The 19,538-nt window shown below is 45.6% G+C and overlaps 1 protein-coding gene across 1 annotated transcript in view; it reads left to right on the plus strand.

Moving 5' to 3' along the window:
• Window positions 1-12,274, plus strand: part of CAPZA2 (capping actin protein of muscle Z-line subunit alpha 2) — a 43,289-nt gene extending 31,015 nt beyond the window's left edge. The window contains 4 exon segments of the mRNA NM_001242733.1: window positions 5,651-5,729; window positions 6,298-6,369; window positions 9,251-9,313; window positions 10,824-12,274. Of these exon segments, the coding sequence (NP_001229662.1) occupies window positions 5,651-5,729; window positions 6,298-6,369; window positions 9,251-9,313; window positions 10,824-10,964 (355 nt within the window). The 3' untranslated portion in view covers window positions 10,965-12,274.
• Window positions 12,275-19,538: the final 7,264 nt, after the last annotated feature.

Consider the following 19,538-nt stretch of genomic DNA (forward strand, 5'->3'; position numbering starts at 1 on the left):
CTCTCGTTTGTCCTTCCTGGGATTTCAGGATTGGCCCCTAGCCCGGCAAGTTTCTTAGTCCTTACCCTCCAGCCTTTATTCCATTGATAGCAGTTGCCCCTGAGGCCTTTCGACTTTAGGCCACTGAAAATATTGCATTTCCATATGCCAGAGAAAACCTGGAAGATGTCTCCTTTTGGAATAGCCAGTTCATTTGCAATTCCTCTCAACCCCGAAATAGGGTTTTTTTCCTCCTTTGAATGCAATCAGTTCTTAGAGATGGGTAACCGTGTGCGCATATGCAATTTCTACGGGAGAAAAAGTGTGACTATATAGGGCATTCCCAGCTTGTGTGGGCTGAACATAAGATCAATAAATTGATCCTGTTGATTGAGTACCTTCTGTGTGCAGAACACCGTACTAAGCATACATAGTCCCTATCCTCAAGCTTACAGTCTAGCAGAGGGGAGACACAAAATAATTTACAAAAAGGAGGGAAGGGAAAAATGGCTATGTAGGTAAGTAGTTAAATAATAGGATATAGAAGTTGTTAATTACAGAAATGCAGTGAGTTCATAAACGTGTAATTAGGGCAGGAGTACTCGTGATAGAAGAATGATATGACTTGGGCAGAAGAAAAATTCATCAGGGAAGCCATTCTGAAGAGGATCGAAGATGGGGGAAAGCTGTGTTTGGTGGATTTGAAAGGCAGAGGAAGTCATGGGATAAGGGTTTTCAGCAAAGGGTTGTCAACGGGAGAGGCGAGAATGAGACAGGGTGAATAGGTTAGTGTGAGAGGAATGAAACGTGTGAGCTGAGGTGCAGTGGGAGAAGCATGGATAAGCAAGAGGGGCCGGGCTGAGGGGTTGTCTTGAAGTTGATAGTTGGGAGTTTCTACTTGTTGTAGAGAGGAACAGGTAACAAATGAAGGTTTCTGAGGCTTTTGGAGGCATTAACCAGATAGCCTAGTGGATACAGAATGAGCCTGAAAGTCAGAAGGACCTGAATTCTAGTCCCAGCTCTGCCACTTGTCCGTTGCATGACCAACTCACTTATGTTCTCTGTGCCTCAACTGCCTCATCTATAAAATGGGGATTGAGACTGAGAGTCCCATATGAAATAGGGACTGTATCAGATCTGATTAACTTGTATCTATCTCAGTGTTTAGAACAGTGCGTGGCACATGGTCTTTAACAAGTACTATTACTAGTATCATTATCGTCAGTATTATTAGTAGTAGTAAAATGATCCAGGCAGTGAAGCGGTGTATGGACTGGAGACGGGAGAGGCTGGCAGACCAATAAGGAGGGTGAATCAGCAGTCAGGCTCTGAAAGAATCTTGAACCGGTATAGAGGCTGTTTGGATGGAAAGGAAACCGATTCAGGAAATGTGGAGAAATCACCAACGGGATTTTGCCTTAGACTAAACATGGAGTTGGAACAGATGGAGGAGTCAAGGGTACTGCCACAGTTGCAGGCTTTGAAAACAGGGAGGAGGATGTTTTCTACTGTGATGGGAAAATCAGGTGGACCAGAGAATTTGGGACGGAAGATGAGGAGTTCGGTTTTAGGCCAATTTGGAGCGATGTCTTGAAGCAAGAGGAAATGTGAGCGTGCAGAAGAGGTGAGAGGTCACGGCTAGAGGTAGATTTGGGAGTTGTCTGCTTAGAGGTGGAGTAGATGAGCCCTCCAAGGTAATGAGGGTAAAGTGAGGAATAAAAGGGCACACAGAACGGACGGTGGAGCAACAACCGCAGCTAGGGGCCGAAAGGTGGAGGAAGAACTCGGAAAGGTCTCAGAGGGAACAGCCAGAGAGAAGTAGGAGAACAGAGATTTGTTTTAGTAAAAGCAAGGTTAAATATATCCAGAAGGGATTCGAGCTTGTGGTGTCCGTATTTTCACCTGACATGACTTGATCCGATCGGAGTGAGTTTTGTGTGAATTATTTCTTGTTGTTCTGAGTGTCCCCCCTCCTCTTAGACTGTAAGCTCCTTGTGGGCCAAGTTGTATCTTTTCATTGAGGGTAAATGGTTTCATCAAGAAGTATAGAATTATGTACATGCAGGATACCGGAGTACGGAAAGGTAATTTCATAGTTTAACATTCCTTTAGTCCTGAGTTCCTGTAAAGCCGAAGTGCACTTTATAATATGAAAAGTTCCAAAGTGGATTTAAATTTATTCAGTTGTAATTACTGAGCACTTACAGTGTGCAAAGCACTGTACTAAGTGCTTAGGAGAGTATAATACCACAAGAAAACAGACACATTCCCTGCCCATATAAAACAGACTTAAAAGTGGGACCATCTTCACATCTAAAACTTTGACCATTTTAGGAGTACAATATAGGTCTTAAACAGTAGTCACACCCCTCTACAAGTATATAGGGTAGAAGGTTAAACAAAAGCAGAATATAATAAAAATGAAAAGTGCCTGAAGATTTTTCTTCATTATAAGTAGGTAGAGGAACTGTAATTTCAGGCCAGGACACCAGGGGTAGCATTTGCTATTCTTTTGGAGCAGAGGAACTTTAGTTAATTCATTTTCCTCTACTGAGTTCCTGGCCTTATGGGAAGGGGCCCCCATGGTGCCTTCTCATCCACGTGGCCCGTTTTTATTTATGTATCATATCCTGAGAGGGCTCCCTCTGAAGGCCTCTGACAGCTTGATGACTTTTTCTAGCCACGGAGAAGAGATTTCCAAGTACCTTTAACATAGCCAGTATATGTAGCTCGACCTGGATAATTAAAATTCCCAGGGGTATTACTGGTCCATTTCCTCTGCTTAAATAACAACAGGGGCCATGTGGTTTGGCTTTCAGAAGCCTGGACCTCTGGAGAAGTGGGTTCTCTTTTCAGTTGTACTAGTTAGTAGTAACCTTGAACCTTAATTTTCGTCTGCAGCAAATGGAAGATAATAATAACTCTCCCCCAAACTGCTGCCCCGAGTCTTTGAGAATTATTATAATCATATGAAGACAAACTCTAGGGTTTGTGGAGATAGGTGCTCCAAAGCTATAATTACCGGTTTTTACATGCCTGGTGTTGCTTCTTCCTGCCCAACAACATAATCCCCGCTCAATCTGAAACATCTCAAGTGTTTCTTCGATAAGATTTGGGCAGTCATTAAATTTATATTTCCTTGATTTTGAATTTTTTTAATAAATACTTCTAAATATTGGCTGCTTACATTTGCTTCCAAACTTTTCATGCCAAGACTCCCTTGACGCTGTCTCAATTTTTATTTGCATATTCAGATTCATGTGTAACTTCTCATTGAACTAAATACCTCTTGAGGAAACTTGGTGAAATTTTAGGGAGGCAGAATAATTTAATCTCGTTGAAATTCTATGAAAATATCTTTTGTTAAGTGAACCAGAGATCTGCAGAATGAGTTAATGAGGGGGGTTTGCAAGCAAATCAGTCAGTGGTATTTATTAAGCACTTAGTGTGTGCAGAGCACTCTGCTAAGCTCTTAGGAGAATAAAGTGAAGCAGAGTTGTTAGGCACCAGGAGTTTACAGTCTAGTGAGACAAATATTAAATAGAAAATACAAATATTAAAATACATTATGGCTAGAGGAAGACAGATATTAAAATCAATTTTGGATATATGCATAAGTCCTGCAGGGATGAGTGTGGGATGAATATCAAGTGCTTAAAAGGTACAAATCCAAGTGCCAGGGTGACCCAGAAGGGAGAAGGTGTAGAAGATCGAGGGCTTAGTCGGGGAACACCTCTTAGAGGAGCGGTTATTTCAGTAAGGCCTCGGAGGCGGGGAGAGTGGTGGTCAGTTTTATATGAAGAGGGAAGAAGTTCCAGACCAGTGGGAGCATGTGGGCAAGGGGTCGTCAGTGAGATAGAAGAGATGGAGCTACAATGTAGAGGTTGACATTGGCGGAGTGAAGTGTGCGGTCTACGTTGTAGGAAATCAGCAAGATGTGATAGGAGGGGGTTAGTTGATTGAGTGCTTCGCAGACAGTTATAAGGAGCTTTGGTGCGGTTATATCTGCAACATAGTAAGTGCTTAACAAATACCATTTAAAAAGCAATGTGGAGGTGGATGGGCAACGATAGGTGGTTTTCGAGGAGTGGGGAGATGTGAACTGAACTTTTTTTTTTTAGAAAAGTGATCTGGGCAGCAGAGTGAAGGACTGAAATGGGGTGAGACAGGAAGCAGGGCCATCAGGGAGGAGGCTGATGCAGTAGTCAAAGAGACATATGATAAGTGCTAGGATCAGTGTAGTAGCAGTTTGAATGAAGAGTAAAGGGTGGATTTTAGCTATGTTGTGAAGGTAGAACTCAATAGAATTTGGTGACATTGAATATGTGGATTGAATGAGAGAAATGAGTCAAGGATAATGCCAATGTTATAGGCTTGTGATATTGGGAGGATAGTAGTGTGGTTTATAGTGATTGAAAAGACAAGGGGAGGACAGTGTCTGTTTGGGAAGTCAAGTTCTGTTTTGGACACAATGCAGTGCTTCCAAGTGCTCTATGGGAACTACCGTAACACTCAAAGTATGAACTGTTTTGGCTCTTTATTAGTTGACTCTATATTGACCCAAACTCTCCTGCTAGACTGTCAGTTCCAGGAAGGCTGGGATCATGCCTACCAATTGTATTGCACTCTGCCAAGCTCTGAGTACACTGTTCTGTCCTCAGAAGATGTCATTGGTATATTGACTTTGTGTGTGTGTGTGTGTGTGTGCGCGTGTGTGTGCGCGCGCGCGCGCTGTAAAGCGTAAAACTGCTAGTTGGCAAGTGGTGAATATTAATGAAGGTGATAAAGTGCTATTTTTATGGAATGATTTCAGGCCCATCACATATCTCAGATTTTCATCTCCTAGTGTCCATCTAAAGGGAAATGTAAAGCTTTCTTTTTTCTAAATTATCTTCTCACTTCTCCAAGAGATGGCTATAGAGTGGAAATTGAGAAGTGCTCAAAAATCTTAATATAGCCTCACCAAGTGTAAAGTGATCTGTTAACCTTGTAACCAGTATAGAATTGCCTTACTTGCAAGAAAACTAACAACTGGGAAATTTGCAACAGCAAAATTTACTATGGGGGATGAAAAGTGTCACCATCAGTGTCTTTTAATTCCACTTAAATTTGCTGCTCATATCTTCCCAAGTGTCAACAATTTTCTAGTGGGGTTGCATTACTCCTGCTAATTGAAATAAGAGGTCTGCTATTCTGGGAAGAACGCAGGCCTCATTACATTATTTTTAGTGCCTGTGCCTTTAGTCATTTATGGTAGTGATGATTGTAATTTAGTAGTTACTGGACTACGCTAACTGGAATAAAATATTTCAGTGTTGAAATAAATTTTCCAGGAGACATTTCTGTACATATAAGTTGAATTCCCCTTTAGAGTTGTTTTCTAATAGATGAAAGGTAGAATGGTTGAGAGGAAGATCTCAATTTTTAAGGTGCCTCCACTGTTCTAGGCATCCAAAGCTAGAGACTAAGTTACTTTAGAATTTCAAAAATGTATCCTTCCATGGATCCTCTCCTGTTTAAAAATCACTGTAGTTGTTTTTAGTCACTTTTTAACATGACATTCAAAGTCCTTTCCATGCAATTCCAGCCCTTTGCAGCAAGATATCAAAATGGGACCTTATCAGAATATTTTCTCTGCCACAATTACATCCTCTTCTATTCCTTTTTTTAGGAATGGCCGTTGGCGGTCAGAATGGAAGTTTACAATCACTCCTTCAACCACTCAGGTGGTGGGAATCTTGAAAATACAGGTAAGTCTAGCCATAATGAGAATGAAAAGTGATTCGTAATTAACCCTTTTGGGAATTAAACTGAAGAAATTTATTACCGGGGGTGTCTATCTTCTTTTGGGAAGAATAGCAGAGTCTATATTTGTGTCAGGTAGTTTCTTTTTTATGTTTGGTATTTTCCTAATCAGATTTCCCCAAATGAATTTGACAAATTTACAGGCTTTCTATAGGCAAAGAGGTTCGTCTAAGATGGGAATACACTACTAGGCAGGGATGGCTCCAAGTGGTGATCTTCTCAGGGCTGGGTAGGTATTTAGCTCCCAAGTGGTTGACTTTGACCTTCAGATGTGCTCATTCGACTGGCCCAGGTTTTGAATTCATGAGCCAGTAATGATGGTACCTGCGTCTGGGTAGCTAATCAGATTCCGTGAAGGTTGTTAAAACACCCAAGGTGTCCAGACCACTCATTAACAGTCTCGTTTGGAAAAATTGTAACTTTTAAATTTTCAGTATGAATGACAATGATTTATTTTCTCAACTCTTCCCCTCCTAGATGATTCTAAAACACTGATGTTTTATTTTGTAATAGGTTCACTATTATGAAGATGGTAATGTTCAACTAGTGAGCCATAAAGATATCCAGGATTCTCTAACTGTGTCTGTAAGTAATTTTAAAAGTTACACGAAGAAATTAAATCTTAAACAAGAAGAGGAACTCAGTGTTCAGCAGAGAAGTCGTGAATCGGGTTGACTTTTAGCACTTCTTACATATTATATAATGCAGGCAGATTTCTTTTTGCATTTAGACATCGTCCCTTTCTCCCCTCGCCCCTGCCCATAGGGTGTCATTTGGAAGGTTTTTGGCTGCCTTGAAGAACTTTCTCAGTAACGCATCCCAAGCTCCAGAGTCTCTCCCACTCCCTTCCAAGGCTAGATCCACATCTCTATGGGATTGTCTGATCCCTTTGGAAGCTTTTGTCTCCTTTCCCCTGAGAATGCCTCCTCTGTGGGTTTTTCCTGCCATTGCCTGTGGCTGGAAGCACCGTCCCCTCTGGATGGACCTCAGGGATCGAAGCTAACACGGTAGGTGGTTTTCCTCTGTCTGCCAATGCCTCCCGAGGGCTATCCTGCCTCAGCCGGCTCCCGTCCCTCCTCTGGCTCCTGGGCTTCCCAAGGCTGAGAGTTGCCTGGTGGCTCCCTGATTCTGAGGGTCTGGGTTGGCCCCGGGGGCAACCAGCCCCCACAGCAGACTCAAGGAGCACCCCAGGAACCCAGCGTTTGAGAGGCCAACAGAGCCCTGAATGAGCCCGGACCCTGGCTCAAGCTGGAAACGAATGGACTGAACTCGGACCCACAGGGGGCCTGCCTGCACCCCTCTTCCTCCCTCCTCCATTAAGGGCTTCTTCAGGCCAGAGGCCAGAATATGAAAGCAACTGAAGATCCCATTTCTGGGTTAAGTCACCCCTCCGTGCGGGAACAGGAATTAACCCTCAACAAGCTCTTCAAGCTCAAACCACTGTGGATAAGCTGCAGAGCGTACAAGCAGCACCCTCAACACAAAATCCACACAGGGTGGCACTGGTGGTCCCAGCGGCTTCCCTGTTGGACCAAAAGGGCCTAGGAGGGGAGAGCAGGGGAATAACTTCATGAATCATTCCCGAAGGTGGACATTGGAACTAGAACTGGTGGTTTGGGTGGTTTTTAAGATGACATTTTAATGGTAGTCCTGTGTTTCATAAGTCACTTGTAAAAAGGAACTCCTTTTATTGTCATAAGAAAGTCGACGTCTCTGGAAAATGTAGCTTAAAAGACTTCACTCGATTTCTTTTATTGTCTTGAGAAAGTCAGTGTCTCCTGAAAGTTCAGTTCTGATCAGTCAGTTCCTGGAAAACCCCTTCTTTTAATCCTGAAAAATAGTTTCCCTTCATTGGGAATTTTTTTAAATAGCATTTAAGTGCTTACTGTGTGTCAGGCACTGTACTGAGAGCTGGGGTGGTTACAAGATAACCAGGTTGGATAGGAAGAAGTTAATCAGCCCACGTCCCACATGGGACTCCCTGTCTTGATTCTCATTTTAAAGATAAGGTAACAGAGGAAAAGAGAATTTAAGTGATTGCCCAAGTTCACACAGCAGACAAGTGGCGAAGCGGGGATTAAAGCCCAGGTCCTCTGGCTCACAGGTCTGAGTTCTTTCCTCCTAGACCACGCTGCTTCACCAGTTTTGTTGGTATCTCTCCAAATCTGATGCAGTCAGGAAACACGGCATCTTGATTAGTATATGCTTTATACTTTTTTAATCACTAGATATTAATCAATCTCTGCTCCCTTTTATCATCTATGATCATTCAGGTTGTATTGAGCATTTCTTTTTTTGTGTGATTCAGTGGCAGAAAGTGGATTATCACTATAAGGCTGTTTAAGGTACTAGGAATTGTTCATTTGTAGAAATTGAATTGGTATATTTCGCAAATAGAGCAGGGCTAGGTTCTTGAAAATGGAGCTCTGTCCCAGTACGGTGTGCCTTCCTGTACATAAACTTATATGTTGTAAGACAGGTGCTCCAGAACTTAGAAAAATAATTTGAAATTCTTTTATGTGCCGTAGACTGTTACAATATGCCTTAAGAAAAGAATTGTTTCGTCTTTGCAAGAAATTGCAAAAATAGCTTGTTCTGCTGCCAGGGGTTTTAGAGAAGAATCTGTCCGACTTAGCTTGAACGCTCATCTTGTCTTCCGAAGTACCTTGTAGCAGACCAACTCCTCTGAACCCTTCTTCATGCCTCTGAACTCCTTCTACCGGGAGTCTGCTGCTTGAGTCATTTTGGATTCAGGGTGGTAACGTGATGTGGTGGCAAGAGAGCCTGTCCGTAAGCCGGACGGCCCGGGTTCGAGACCGAGCTCTGCCACGGGCCCGCTGTGTGACCGTGGGCAAGTCACATGACTTCTCTGTTACCTCAGTTTCCGCATCTGCAAAATGAGATAATATAATGCTTGCCTTTTTCTTTTTTCCTTAAAGGTACTCGTTAAGCACTTACTGTGTGCCAGGCAGTGTACTAAGCACTGGGCTAAATACAGGCTAATCAGTTTGGACTCAGTCCATGTCCCAAATGGGGCTCGCCATCTTAATCCCCATTTTACAGATGAGGTAAGTGAGGCACAGAGAAGTGAGGTGACTTGCCCAAGGTCACACAGCAGACAAGTGGCGGAGCCAGGATTAGAATCCAAGTCCTTCTGACTCCCAGGCCTGTGCCCTATTGACCGGTCCATGCTGCTTTCCTACCTGCCTCCTAGGGTTGTGGTGAGGGCAAAAATGAACTAATTACTCTAAGAGTACTTGGGGAATAGAAGAACTAGACAAACCAAGGTTATTATATTTAGATATTTATCCAGTTTCTTTAAAATTGATTCATGACTTCTTAAACCGATTGTACATAGCCTGGGGTGGCTATAATCTGGGATGTGCCTGTATTGCCGTGCAGCCATAAATGTATTAACGTTCTCATCTAATTAAAACGTTTGTGGATTTTTCTTTCTTCTATTTAGAATGAAGTTCAAACAGCAAAAGAATTTATAAAGATTGTAGAAGCTGCAGAAAATGAGTACCAGGTAAGATGTTAAAAAAAAAAAAAAAATTGTATGAATTCTTTCATTCATTCGTATCTGAGTGCTTATGGTGCGCAGAGCACTGTACCAAACGTTTGGGATTGTACAATTCAACAATAAACAGACACATTCTCTGCTCACAACGAGTTTACAGTCTAGATTGGGGGAGACATATTAATATAAATAAATAAGAGATAGGGACATTAGTGCTGTGCCACTGAGAGGTGGGAAGAATAATAATAATAATAATGTTGGTATTTGTTAAGCGCTTACTATGTGCCAAGCACTGTTCTAAGCGCTGGGGTAGACACAGGGGAATCAGGTTGTCCCACGTGGGGCTCACAGTCCAAGTCAGGGCGATGCAGAAAGAAGTAGGAGAAGAGGAAAGGGGGGCTTACTCAGGGAAGGCTTCTTGGAGGAGTCGTGCTTTCTCTAAAGCTTTGAAGCAGGGGAGAGTAAAATTGTCGGATTTGAGGAGGGAGGGCGTTCCAGGCCAGAGGCAGGACGTGGACTAGGGGTCGGTGGCAAGATAGATGAGATGGAGGCACAGTGAGAAGGATAGCATTAGTGGAGCGAAGTGTGCAGGCTGGGTTGTAGTAGGAGAGTAGCGAGGTTAGGTGGGAGGGGTCAAGGTAATTGAGTACTTTAAAGGCAGTGGTGAGAAGTTTTTGTTCGATGCAACGGTGGATGAGCCCCTGCCTGGAACTCCCCCACCCAAATTTACCAGGCCTAGCCCCTCCTGCCTTCAAGATCCTTCCCCCTTCTCCAACAAGCCTTCCTCAGTTAATTCCCCAAATACAAAACCCTATTCCCCAATAGTCATCTCTAGCACTTATCTCTGTATGCATACCATCTTCAGCACTTGTCTGTATGTGCATATTGTGCATTTGATGATATTTTTTTTGATCGCACGCTTTGTCACTGTGTCCTGGCCTTCCCCATTACTGTACAAGCTTCCTGTGGGTAGGGGATTTTTGTGCTACTGCTGTAGTTTCCCAAGCGCCTAGCACAGTGTACTGCACTCCGTGGACATTCAATAATAGATCAGTAGTATTGATTGAGTACTTACTCATGTGCAGACCACTGTGCTAAGTTCTTGGGAGAGTATGCTAGAATTAATAGGTGCGATCCCTTGCCCTCAAGGAACTTGCAGTCTCGGGGAGTAAAGTGAAGTACAGGTAAGAGGACACAACAGAGTTTAAAGTTTATTATGTCTGTCTGACATAAGCACTTACCGTGTTCCACGCCTTGAGCTAAACGCTGGGGTGGATACAAGATCATCAGGTCAGACAGCCCCTATCCCACAAGGGGCTTACGGACTAAGTCAGAGGGAGAACAGGAGTAGATGTCAGTAATAATAATAATGTTGGTAACAGTAGCACTGCTAATAAATCTTACTGGAAAACTGTCGGAGCAGCGTTAGCATTTCTCTGGAAATTTCTTTGGTGTTTTATGGACGGTGACTTCTGCCATTTCATCCTGCTGACTGGATTAACTGTTCTGGTCTTTCTAGACTGCCATCAATGAGAATTACCAAACCATGTCAGACACTACCTTCAAGGCCTTACGTCGACAGCTGCCAGTCACGCGCACTAAGATTGACTGGAATAAGATCCTCAGCTACAAGATTGGGAAGGAAATGCAAAATGCTTAATATGAACATTGCATGACTGGATCGTTTTAGTGTCCTTGTGTACCAATCCAGATTATTACAAAAAGTATTCGGGATCGGGGAGCCTCCTAGCCGAGAGTGGTCTTTTGCCTTGGAAAAATCATTGTAATGGAGTAGTTTGGTTAGAGCACGGAGCTTAGCTAATGACCCTTTTTCTTTTTCAATTTCTTGGTTCCTTGGGTTCAGAGAGGGTTGCAAATCAATTTAGTTGAAAATCTCTTAGTTTCCACTGCACCTCCCCCCCCCCCCTTAAATTACAGAGATTTGGGGTAAAGATTATGGGTTGGAAAACGATTTCGTCGTACTGTAACCCTGTAAATGAAGTATGTTGCGTTACTGAAGAAGGCAACTACTGAAATTTGCTGGATCTTCAAAGGGATCATTGATGGACTTTTGGAGTTTCAGGTGATTAATGCTGCTGAAGAAATTGTCTGGCTCCCACCATACCTCCTCCATGCCGTAAGATCAGTTTGGAGGGAAAGCGTTCTCTCTATGAATTTGATTTATACCTTTCTGACTAGTTATTTAGCTAGCTTAGTGTTTAACTGAACTGTTTTTTAAACAAGGCCATGGTCTAATGCTGTTTTAAGATTTTGAAATTAAATGAAAACACTTATTTCAAAATGCATTTAATGCTTGGTTTCAGTGACAGTTACTCAAATGAGCTCAGTTTCCATCTGCCCTTGAGACATTTTTTATCATGCAGCCACAAGTGTATTATAACAAGGCAAATTGTAATATATAATCCTGTACTCATGACTGTGTCTCAGTTTATTTTTTTCCCTTGGATTGAAATGTACTAAAATTCAATGTGACATTAAAATGCAAATTTTCTATTTATTGGAGTAGAGCCTCACTTCCCGATGAGTAATGGACTGTTGAAAATACTGTCTCTGGATTTTGTGGCTCGCCGCTGCTTGTAAATCAGAAAAACTGGAAGTGCTTATGATATGCTGGAGCCTTTAATGTTTTGCTCTTCCTTTGGATATACAATGTGCATGTTCTAATACTAGAAATCGTAGGTGCCTGTTGGTTTTTGCAGCTGGCAGTGGAATGAGTTTCTAGTTTGACTTATTGGCCTAGCAGTCCATCAGTTCCTCCCCTTCATTGGGATCCTTCCTCAGATTTCTTAGGGCTGGAAAATCTTTTTTTTTAAGAAACCGTGAAGAATATGTACGTGAAAGTCTTCCTTTGCCTTGAAATGTCCAGATTGTGTTAAATTCTAAGACCTCTATTTCTTCAACCCTGTGTTTTTTGTTTTATTTCAGAAGTCTTGAAAATCTGTTTTGAAAAATCAGAAGCAGCTACTCCGAAGCCTTAAAGTCTATTGTATATTATAGCCAAATTCCTGCGGTAAATATATTAGTAGGGATTATCGTCTGTTTTTAAAAGAGATTTTTCAGGGCTTGGCAGCACCTGAAGTGGGTCTTCTGAATGAAAGATGGGTCACACTTTGTATCTCAAAAGACACCGAGATCTCATCCACCAGAGAGAAACCGCGTGGTCTAATAGCGCATGAGCTTGGAAGTCAGAAGGATCTGAGTTCTAATCCCACTGCATTAGATCTGCGTTCTAATCCCACATCCACCATTTGTCTGCTCTGTGACCTTGGGCAAGTCGCCTAACTTCTCTGTGCCTCAGTTACTTAATCTGTAAAACGGGGATAAGACTTGGGAACCCTACATGGGACAGGGATTGTGCCCAACCTGATTAAGTTGTACCAACCCCAGCACTCAACACAGTGCCTGGCACATAGTAAGCACTTAACAGATACTTTTCAAAGAAATTCTAAGCCGCCTTTCCTGTTATCCCCCAAGGCTTCACCTCTTTTCTCACTGTTTGGGGATCAGTGCATCTGATGCCTTAACCGAGCTTCTTTCCAAACCAAAATGGCTCCCAAGTGTCTGTGGTTATCCTCCTCGGCGCTTTCCTTCCTTCCTTGTGTTGCTACCTCCTGCTGAGAGAAATAGCCTACTTTGGCTTCTGCTGATTCTGGGCCAGGGGGAGGGAGGAAGCGAAAGGGGCATCGCCCCTTTTAGATGGTTCTATTCCATTCGATGCTTGAGGTTGAAATAATGAATAGTCATGAAATGTATTTTTTGTTGCTGCGATGGGATAAAATGTGTTTGGAAAATGCTAATTTCTGCCTGAAGCGGTACATTTCTACAATTTCATTTACTTCAGCATTTAGGGATAGACAGCTCCCTCCGAGTAATGTTCAATCCACCCTGCCATTCATCATTCCCAACTGCTTAACGTGTGCAGTCGTTAGTTATAAATAACTGGAAGCCTTGTGGCCCGGTGTATCTTCAGAAAGATAGTTCTTACTTGTTATGCTTCTGCCATTTTAATGGGACCGGAGAAAAAGCTCCTTCTTTGAACAGTGCGGAAAAATCCCATATATTTTGACCTGGAGGAGTTACGATTTTATACGACTCAGTGCTGAGGGTGATGTGGAGTCCTTCGTTTTAAATCAGACCTTCCAAATCACTGCTGTTTTGGATCTCGTCTCATCTTTCAGAGATTGAATTTGGCGGGCTTTGTATGTGAAAGACAGTAGAAGGTGTTGGAGCTTCCCCCACATAAATGACGAGGGAGCCTCGGTCAACTCAGAGACTTTGGCGTTGAGCATCCGCACGGTGTAATTGATTTTAGTGCTAATGGTCTGCACAGCGCCACTCGCATCCTCTGCTAGTCCCTCCTTACTGTGTGCAGAGCGCCATCCCAAGTGCTTGGGGGAGAGTACGATGTAACAGATTTGGTAGAGGTGTTCCCTGCCTACAGTGAGGTTGATTAAATACCTGTTCTCCTCCCTCTTAGACGGTGAAGCCGGGACTGGGATTGTACTGAATGTAGTCCTTAACGTGATTATTATTAGCAGAGAGCAGGCTTAGCCGCTTTATCCGGGGCCAGTGGTTCCCAACCCCAAGTCCTCGGGGAGAGAGCAAAACGTTCAGGTCAGGGCCAAGAGGAATGGGCTCTGATGGGGAGGTCAGAGCGGAAGTGGACGTGGAGCAGGACAAAGGACGGGCCCGAGATGGTGCCGAGGACAGGACGCTTGGGACAACTGCCGGGTTAGCACCCTCCACCTCTGTGGCGACAGGTGCCCTGACCCCAGGCGTTTCCAGCTCTGGAGGTCACGGACCAGGCATGCCTCCTGCAAGCTAACGTTCTCGTTGTCCCTTGCTCTCGAGTCCTTCAGTTCCCACCCCTGCTCACACCCTTCCCCGCTCCCCGTGTGAAATTCCCTCTTTAAATGCACCAAATGAAGCCCCTCCCTACCTTCAAGGCCCCCATGAAAACCCTCCTCCCGGAGGAGGCATTCCGCAATTAATCCCCACCTCCCCGGTCCAGTCATCCCATCAGTCTCTTGCGCAATTACCCGTGAGTTCATTTATTCCCTTTTTTTATATTCCTTTTTACTTTTGTTGCCGTGTATCTTTTTCTTTTTGCTTCCATTATATCTTTACAGGATCTGCCTTTCTTCCCCATTAGACTGTAAGCTCCTTGGTGCCTTGCATTTTATTTTATGCTCTTTCCCAATTGCGTATTACAATACTCACTGAGCACCCGGGACAGTGCACTGTATACAGCGACCATCCGGTATGCTTTATATAAGGTAGGCAATCAATTCAGCGTTCTGCACCCTGCCCCGTGGAAGGGGCCACCTTCCTGGCTTCTTAGTATTCCACCCCAGGGGCGCAAGGATTCCTCATGCGTTTATCTCTTCCCCCCGGCTGCTAGCGTAGGACACGGAGCTCTTCGGTCAGGAATGCCAATCTGAAAGCCCCAGGAGGGGAGAAGGTGAGCAAGTGGGTGGGAGCAAGTGTATGAGTAGGGGGAAAGGAGTGCCGGACCCCGTGTCCACGCGCCCTTGGCCCAGGGAGTAAGGGTCCGCCACGGTCACTCGAAGGGTACGGCGCGGTCCGCGGTCTAACGGAGAGGACTCGGGTCTGGGAGTCAGAGGACTGGTTTTCTAGTCCTCCTCTGCCACTGGCCTGCCGAGTGACCAAGGGAAATGCACTTCGCCTCTCTGAGCCTCAGTTTCCTCATCTGGAAAATGGGAATATTACTAATAATGATGGTATTTGTCAATCGCTTCCTGTGTGCCAAACACTGTTCTCAGCGCTACTAATGCTTGCTTCTCCTTAATGCACGTGTGGAACTGATGTGGAAGCACTTTGGAAGATAAAAAAAAAAAAGCTTTACAAATTCAAGTTGTTAATATATTTATATAGATTACTATTTAATAACAGTAATAACATTACTCCAGGCCCCACTCCGTGGTTCTCGACTTCCCCATCCTTCTCTGACGGCAGGACTCCAGAGGGAGCCCCCAAGATCCACGTGGTTTCTGAAAATTCAAACGTGTAGTGACCGATCTCTGAAGCTGGGGCGTGCCCAGCTTTGGTGGCTAAGAGCAGGGCTGCCAGGCCCAGATGGCAAAGGGGAGGCGGCGAGCGACGTCCCCCCGATGGCGATCGGAAGGTGCTGGTGAAGCTCCCCCAGCTCGTTTGTTCTACGCAGATTTCCTCTTGGCGAAGTCCTCGCCCCTCCTCAGTGGGGAGAGAAACGTCACAAGGCTCGGAGCGGGTGCTGGGGAAAAAAGGAATGCAGGGAAACAGGTTCAGCCCAGAGGAGTCTAATCAGGCCTTCCCCTCGACCGCCCCCTCCACTCCCTCATTCCTGTCCCCTGTCCCATCCCCTCTGTATCTGGCCTGCCCGGGGCCCCGGGTTTGGGGGCGGGGTGGAGGCAGGAGGATAGCTACCGATCCCTGAGATTAGGCTCCCTGAGATTAGGCGGAGAATGAGCTACAGGGGGCCTGCCGGAGATCAGGAAGGGGCTTCAGTTTCCCGCCCACAGGGAATGCCTCAAGCAATTAGGAATCACCCAGCTGTCTCCACAGGACAGAGGCAGGAAGAGTGAGAAGTAGAAACTGCGCCAGGCCTCCTTGTCAAGGGGAATTCACTCCTCCAGTAGCTCCGGTGGTTACCCATCCATCTCGGCAACAAGCAGAGACTCCTCGCCATCGACTTTAAGGCACTCCAGTCCGTCAGCTCTCTCCCTCCTATTTATCCCCACTCCTTTCTCACTACGACCCAGCCCGCACACTTCGGTAACCTACACACTGGGCGCCGGTCTCTTCTCTCGCGTTAACACGTTGCTCGTGCTCCCCCTCCTGCGTGGAACTTCCTCTCCACATCCTCCCTCTGACCTGGGATCCCCTCCCTATTTATGTGCCATAGACCACCACTCTCCCTACCTTCAGAGCTAATTTAAAAGCACATCTCTTCCAAAAAATCTTTTCCGACTAGTGCTCTGCACACAGCAAGTGGTCAATAAATAGCACTGATAGAGTGATAGATCTTCCCAACCTGTTGTCCCTCCCTTCTGCCTCACCCTGGCACTTAGCCCCAACCCACAAGCATTTAGGTACTCCCCACCAAATTTATGTGCATTATGTCCCTGCACTCTTTTTTTTTCATGGCATTTGTTAGTTGTTACGCGCTTACTATGTTGGAGGCACTGGTACTAAGCCCTGGGCTACATATAAAATAATCAGGTTGGACACAGTCCATGTCCCACATAAGGCTCCCTATTTTACTGATGAAGGAATCGTGGTCCAGAGAAGTCGTGTGACTTGACACAGCAGACAGGTGGCAGAACCGGGATTAGAGCCAGGGCCTTCTGACTTCCAGGCCTGTGCTCTCCTTAGGCCTCACTTCTCCTCCTACCTCTTTCCCTTACTTCTAATTTATTTTAATGTCCGTCTCCCCTCGTATATTATGTTAAGGGCCAGGACTGTATCGACTCTACTGAACTCCCCCAAGCACTTAATATGGTGTAGAAAGTAAGAGCTCAATCAATTCCATCGATTAGTGGATTACTGGGGACCGATGGGGGACCGGCGGAGGCCAGGGCAACCCTGTGGGGGCGATTGTGAACTGACTGGTGGTGTTTGATGCGACCTGGCGGGGGCTGATGTCTGAATGCCGCTCAGAAGCGCCTTACAGACTCCCGGCAATGTGACATCCCCCTGGCTCCTGCAAGCCAGTTCCACAGGGGGCCTAGTGGTAGAATTTCCACTCCTCAACCCAGCTCAGTCCCGGAGGCCCCTCGAGGAAAGGCCCGTCAGCCACACGCCAGCCTTACCAGCACTCCCCGTGCTCGCAGATACAACCCTGCCTCACGGACCCACCAGACGTGGTGCCCGCCAGCCCGTTCAGTCGGGAGACTTGGCTCTGCTTCCTGGCCCTTCCAGGGTAGAGGAGAGCTGACTGCCAGGGCCCCGCCCTGCGTGTCCTGCCCGGCCTGCCATGTCACCTACAGGACCCCAGGGGAGTCCCGAGGTCACCCTGGCAAAACCACGGACCTGCGATGAGAGGAGAAGGATTTGGGGATCAGTTCCAGTTTTTCCATGGTGGGTTTTCTAGGCTTGGAAACCTACATCCCTGTCAGAATCCCTTTGCAGCATTCTTTGCACCCTGAATGTGGCCTGAGAGACGGAGAGGATCCCCACACACACACCCCCCCAACTTCAGGGTGAATGTGTGTCGAGGGGGTGGCTCAAACATACACCATGCAGAACATTCAAACCAACTCAGGGAAGAGCCCAAGTGACTGGGTGGTCTCGGGGCTGGTGGTAAAGGCATGAGGGCTGGGAGTTGGGAGATCTGGGTTCTAGTGCCAGCTCTGCCACTGGCAGGGCAGCGTGACCTCTGTCAAGTCACTCAACTGCACATTCGATTTCCTCGATTGCAAAATGAGGATAACAATCTATGCCTCTCCCTACCTCATAAGGCTGCTCTGATAGCAAAATGAGGTAAATGATGTGAAAATGGAACATTGAAAGCATTCAAATTCACCCTAAAACCCCTCTGTCGTTACATCAGAGTCCTTATTTCAAGGTAAAAGTCTCCCCGGATGAAGTAAGAAGGGAGTTGGAGGAGGGGCTGGAACATGGCCCCGGGAGGATGGGAACTGGATCTTGAAGAAATTTATTTATTCCCAATCCCAGCACTATTATATACATAATTCTTCAGTTGTATGGACAGGGAATGTATCTGTTCATCGTCGTCGTGTACTCTCCTAAGTGCTTAGTACAGTGCTTTGCGCACAGTAAGCGCTCGGTAAATACGATCGAATGAATAAATATTCAATTATTTATTTTGAATCCTTTTTAAGATTTTTTACGTTTGTTTCCCCCTCTCAGAGGTAAGCTCATTGTGGGCAGAAGATGGGCCACTACTTTATTCCACACTTCCCCCATGCCTAGTCCAGTACACTGCTCCGAACGGGTGCTCAGTAAATACCGTCACTACCACTTTTCCTATTGGCAGTAAATCCCCTTTGTGCAGGGACACTGAAATTGACACCACGGGTGCAGGAACGCCTTAGAAATTCAAACATGAAAGAGATGCAGTATGGCTCAGTGGCTAGGGAGTCAGAAAGTCTTGAGTTCCATTCCCTAATCCGTCACGTCTGCTGTGTGACCTTGGGTAGATCACTTACTTTCTCTGTGCCTCAGTTGCCTCATCTGTAAAATGGGGATTAAGAGCGTGAGCACCGTGTGGGACAGGGACTGGGTTCAACTTGATTAACCCGTATCTACCTCGGTGTTTAGCACCGTGCCTGGAACGTAGTAAGCGCTTAACAAATTCCATTTTTTAAAAATAGTCGGAATCTTCTTTCCAGCGGCCACCTTGGAGTGGGGAAGGAAAGGTGGGGGGAAGGAAGTGGAAACTGGACAGTCATTGATGTTCTTCTGCACTGGGACAAAACACCAGGGATCCTCTGTCACTCCTACTTTTACACGGCAATCCTGTCCAGGGTATTGGCAGGGCCACTGGCTTGAAGGTGAGTGTGGAGGCAGAGGTATGATCGGGGGGTTGGGGTGTGTGTGTGTGTGTGAGTGTACACGTGTGTGAGCTGAAACAAAACTGGTTTGGGGCTGCATTTCACCTGGAGGGAGACACGTACACTTCAATACGCCATGGCCCAGCCATTTTCTTTGAAGAGTTGGGAGGGCCCATTTCGTTAAGCCTGTCTGCTCGGCTTCTGCTCCTGATCAAACCTGCCCACTTTCCCCTTGAGTGAGAGGGAGATGGATGGGCTCCGAGCAGGGCAGGACACAGCCTGCCTCACTGTGTACGTTGAACACAAAGTGGTTTGACGGGAGGAGGTGGAGGGAGAGGGAAGAGGAGGACGTAGAGAAGGAGGACGAGGAAGAGGAGGACGGAGGAGGAAGTGGCTCTGCACGTAGTAAGCGCTTAATAAATACATTATGATGACGAACTGGCTCTTCCAAAGGTGAGAAATTCTTCTAGATGGATATTTTTGCTCGTCGACCAATCGATCATATTTATTGAGCACTTACTGTGTGCCAAGCACTGTACTAAATGCTTGGGAGAGTATGATATAACAATATAACAGACATATTCCCTGCACACAACCAGTCTGCCTGTCCACCAACTGTTCCTCCCACAGCAATGCATGGCTCATGAATTTCTTTATTCACCCAAGACTATTATTTCTGGCTAATCTCTTTCTTAACT

Source organism: Ornithorhynchus anatinus, chromosome 10 (assembly GCF_004115215.2).
Source record: "Ornithorhynchus anatinus isolate Pmale09 chromosome 10, mOrnAna1.pri.v4, whole genome shotgun sequence".
Taxonomy (NCBI): domain Eukaryota; kingdom Metazoa; phylum Chordata; class Mammalia; order Monotremata; family Ornithorhynchidae; genus Ornithorhynchus; species Ornithorhynchus anatinus.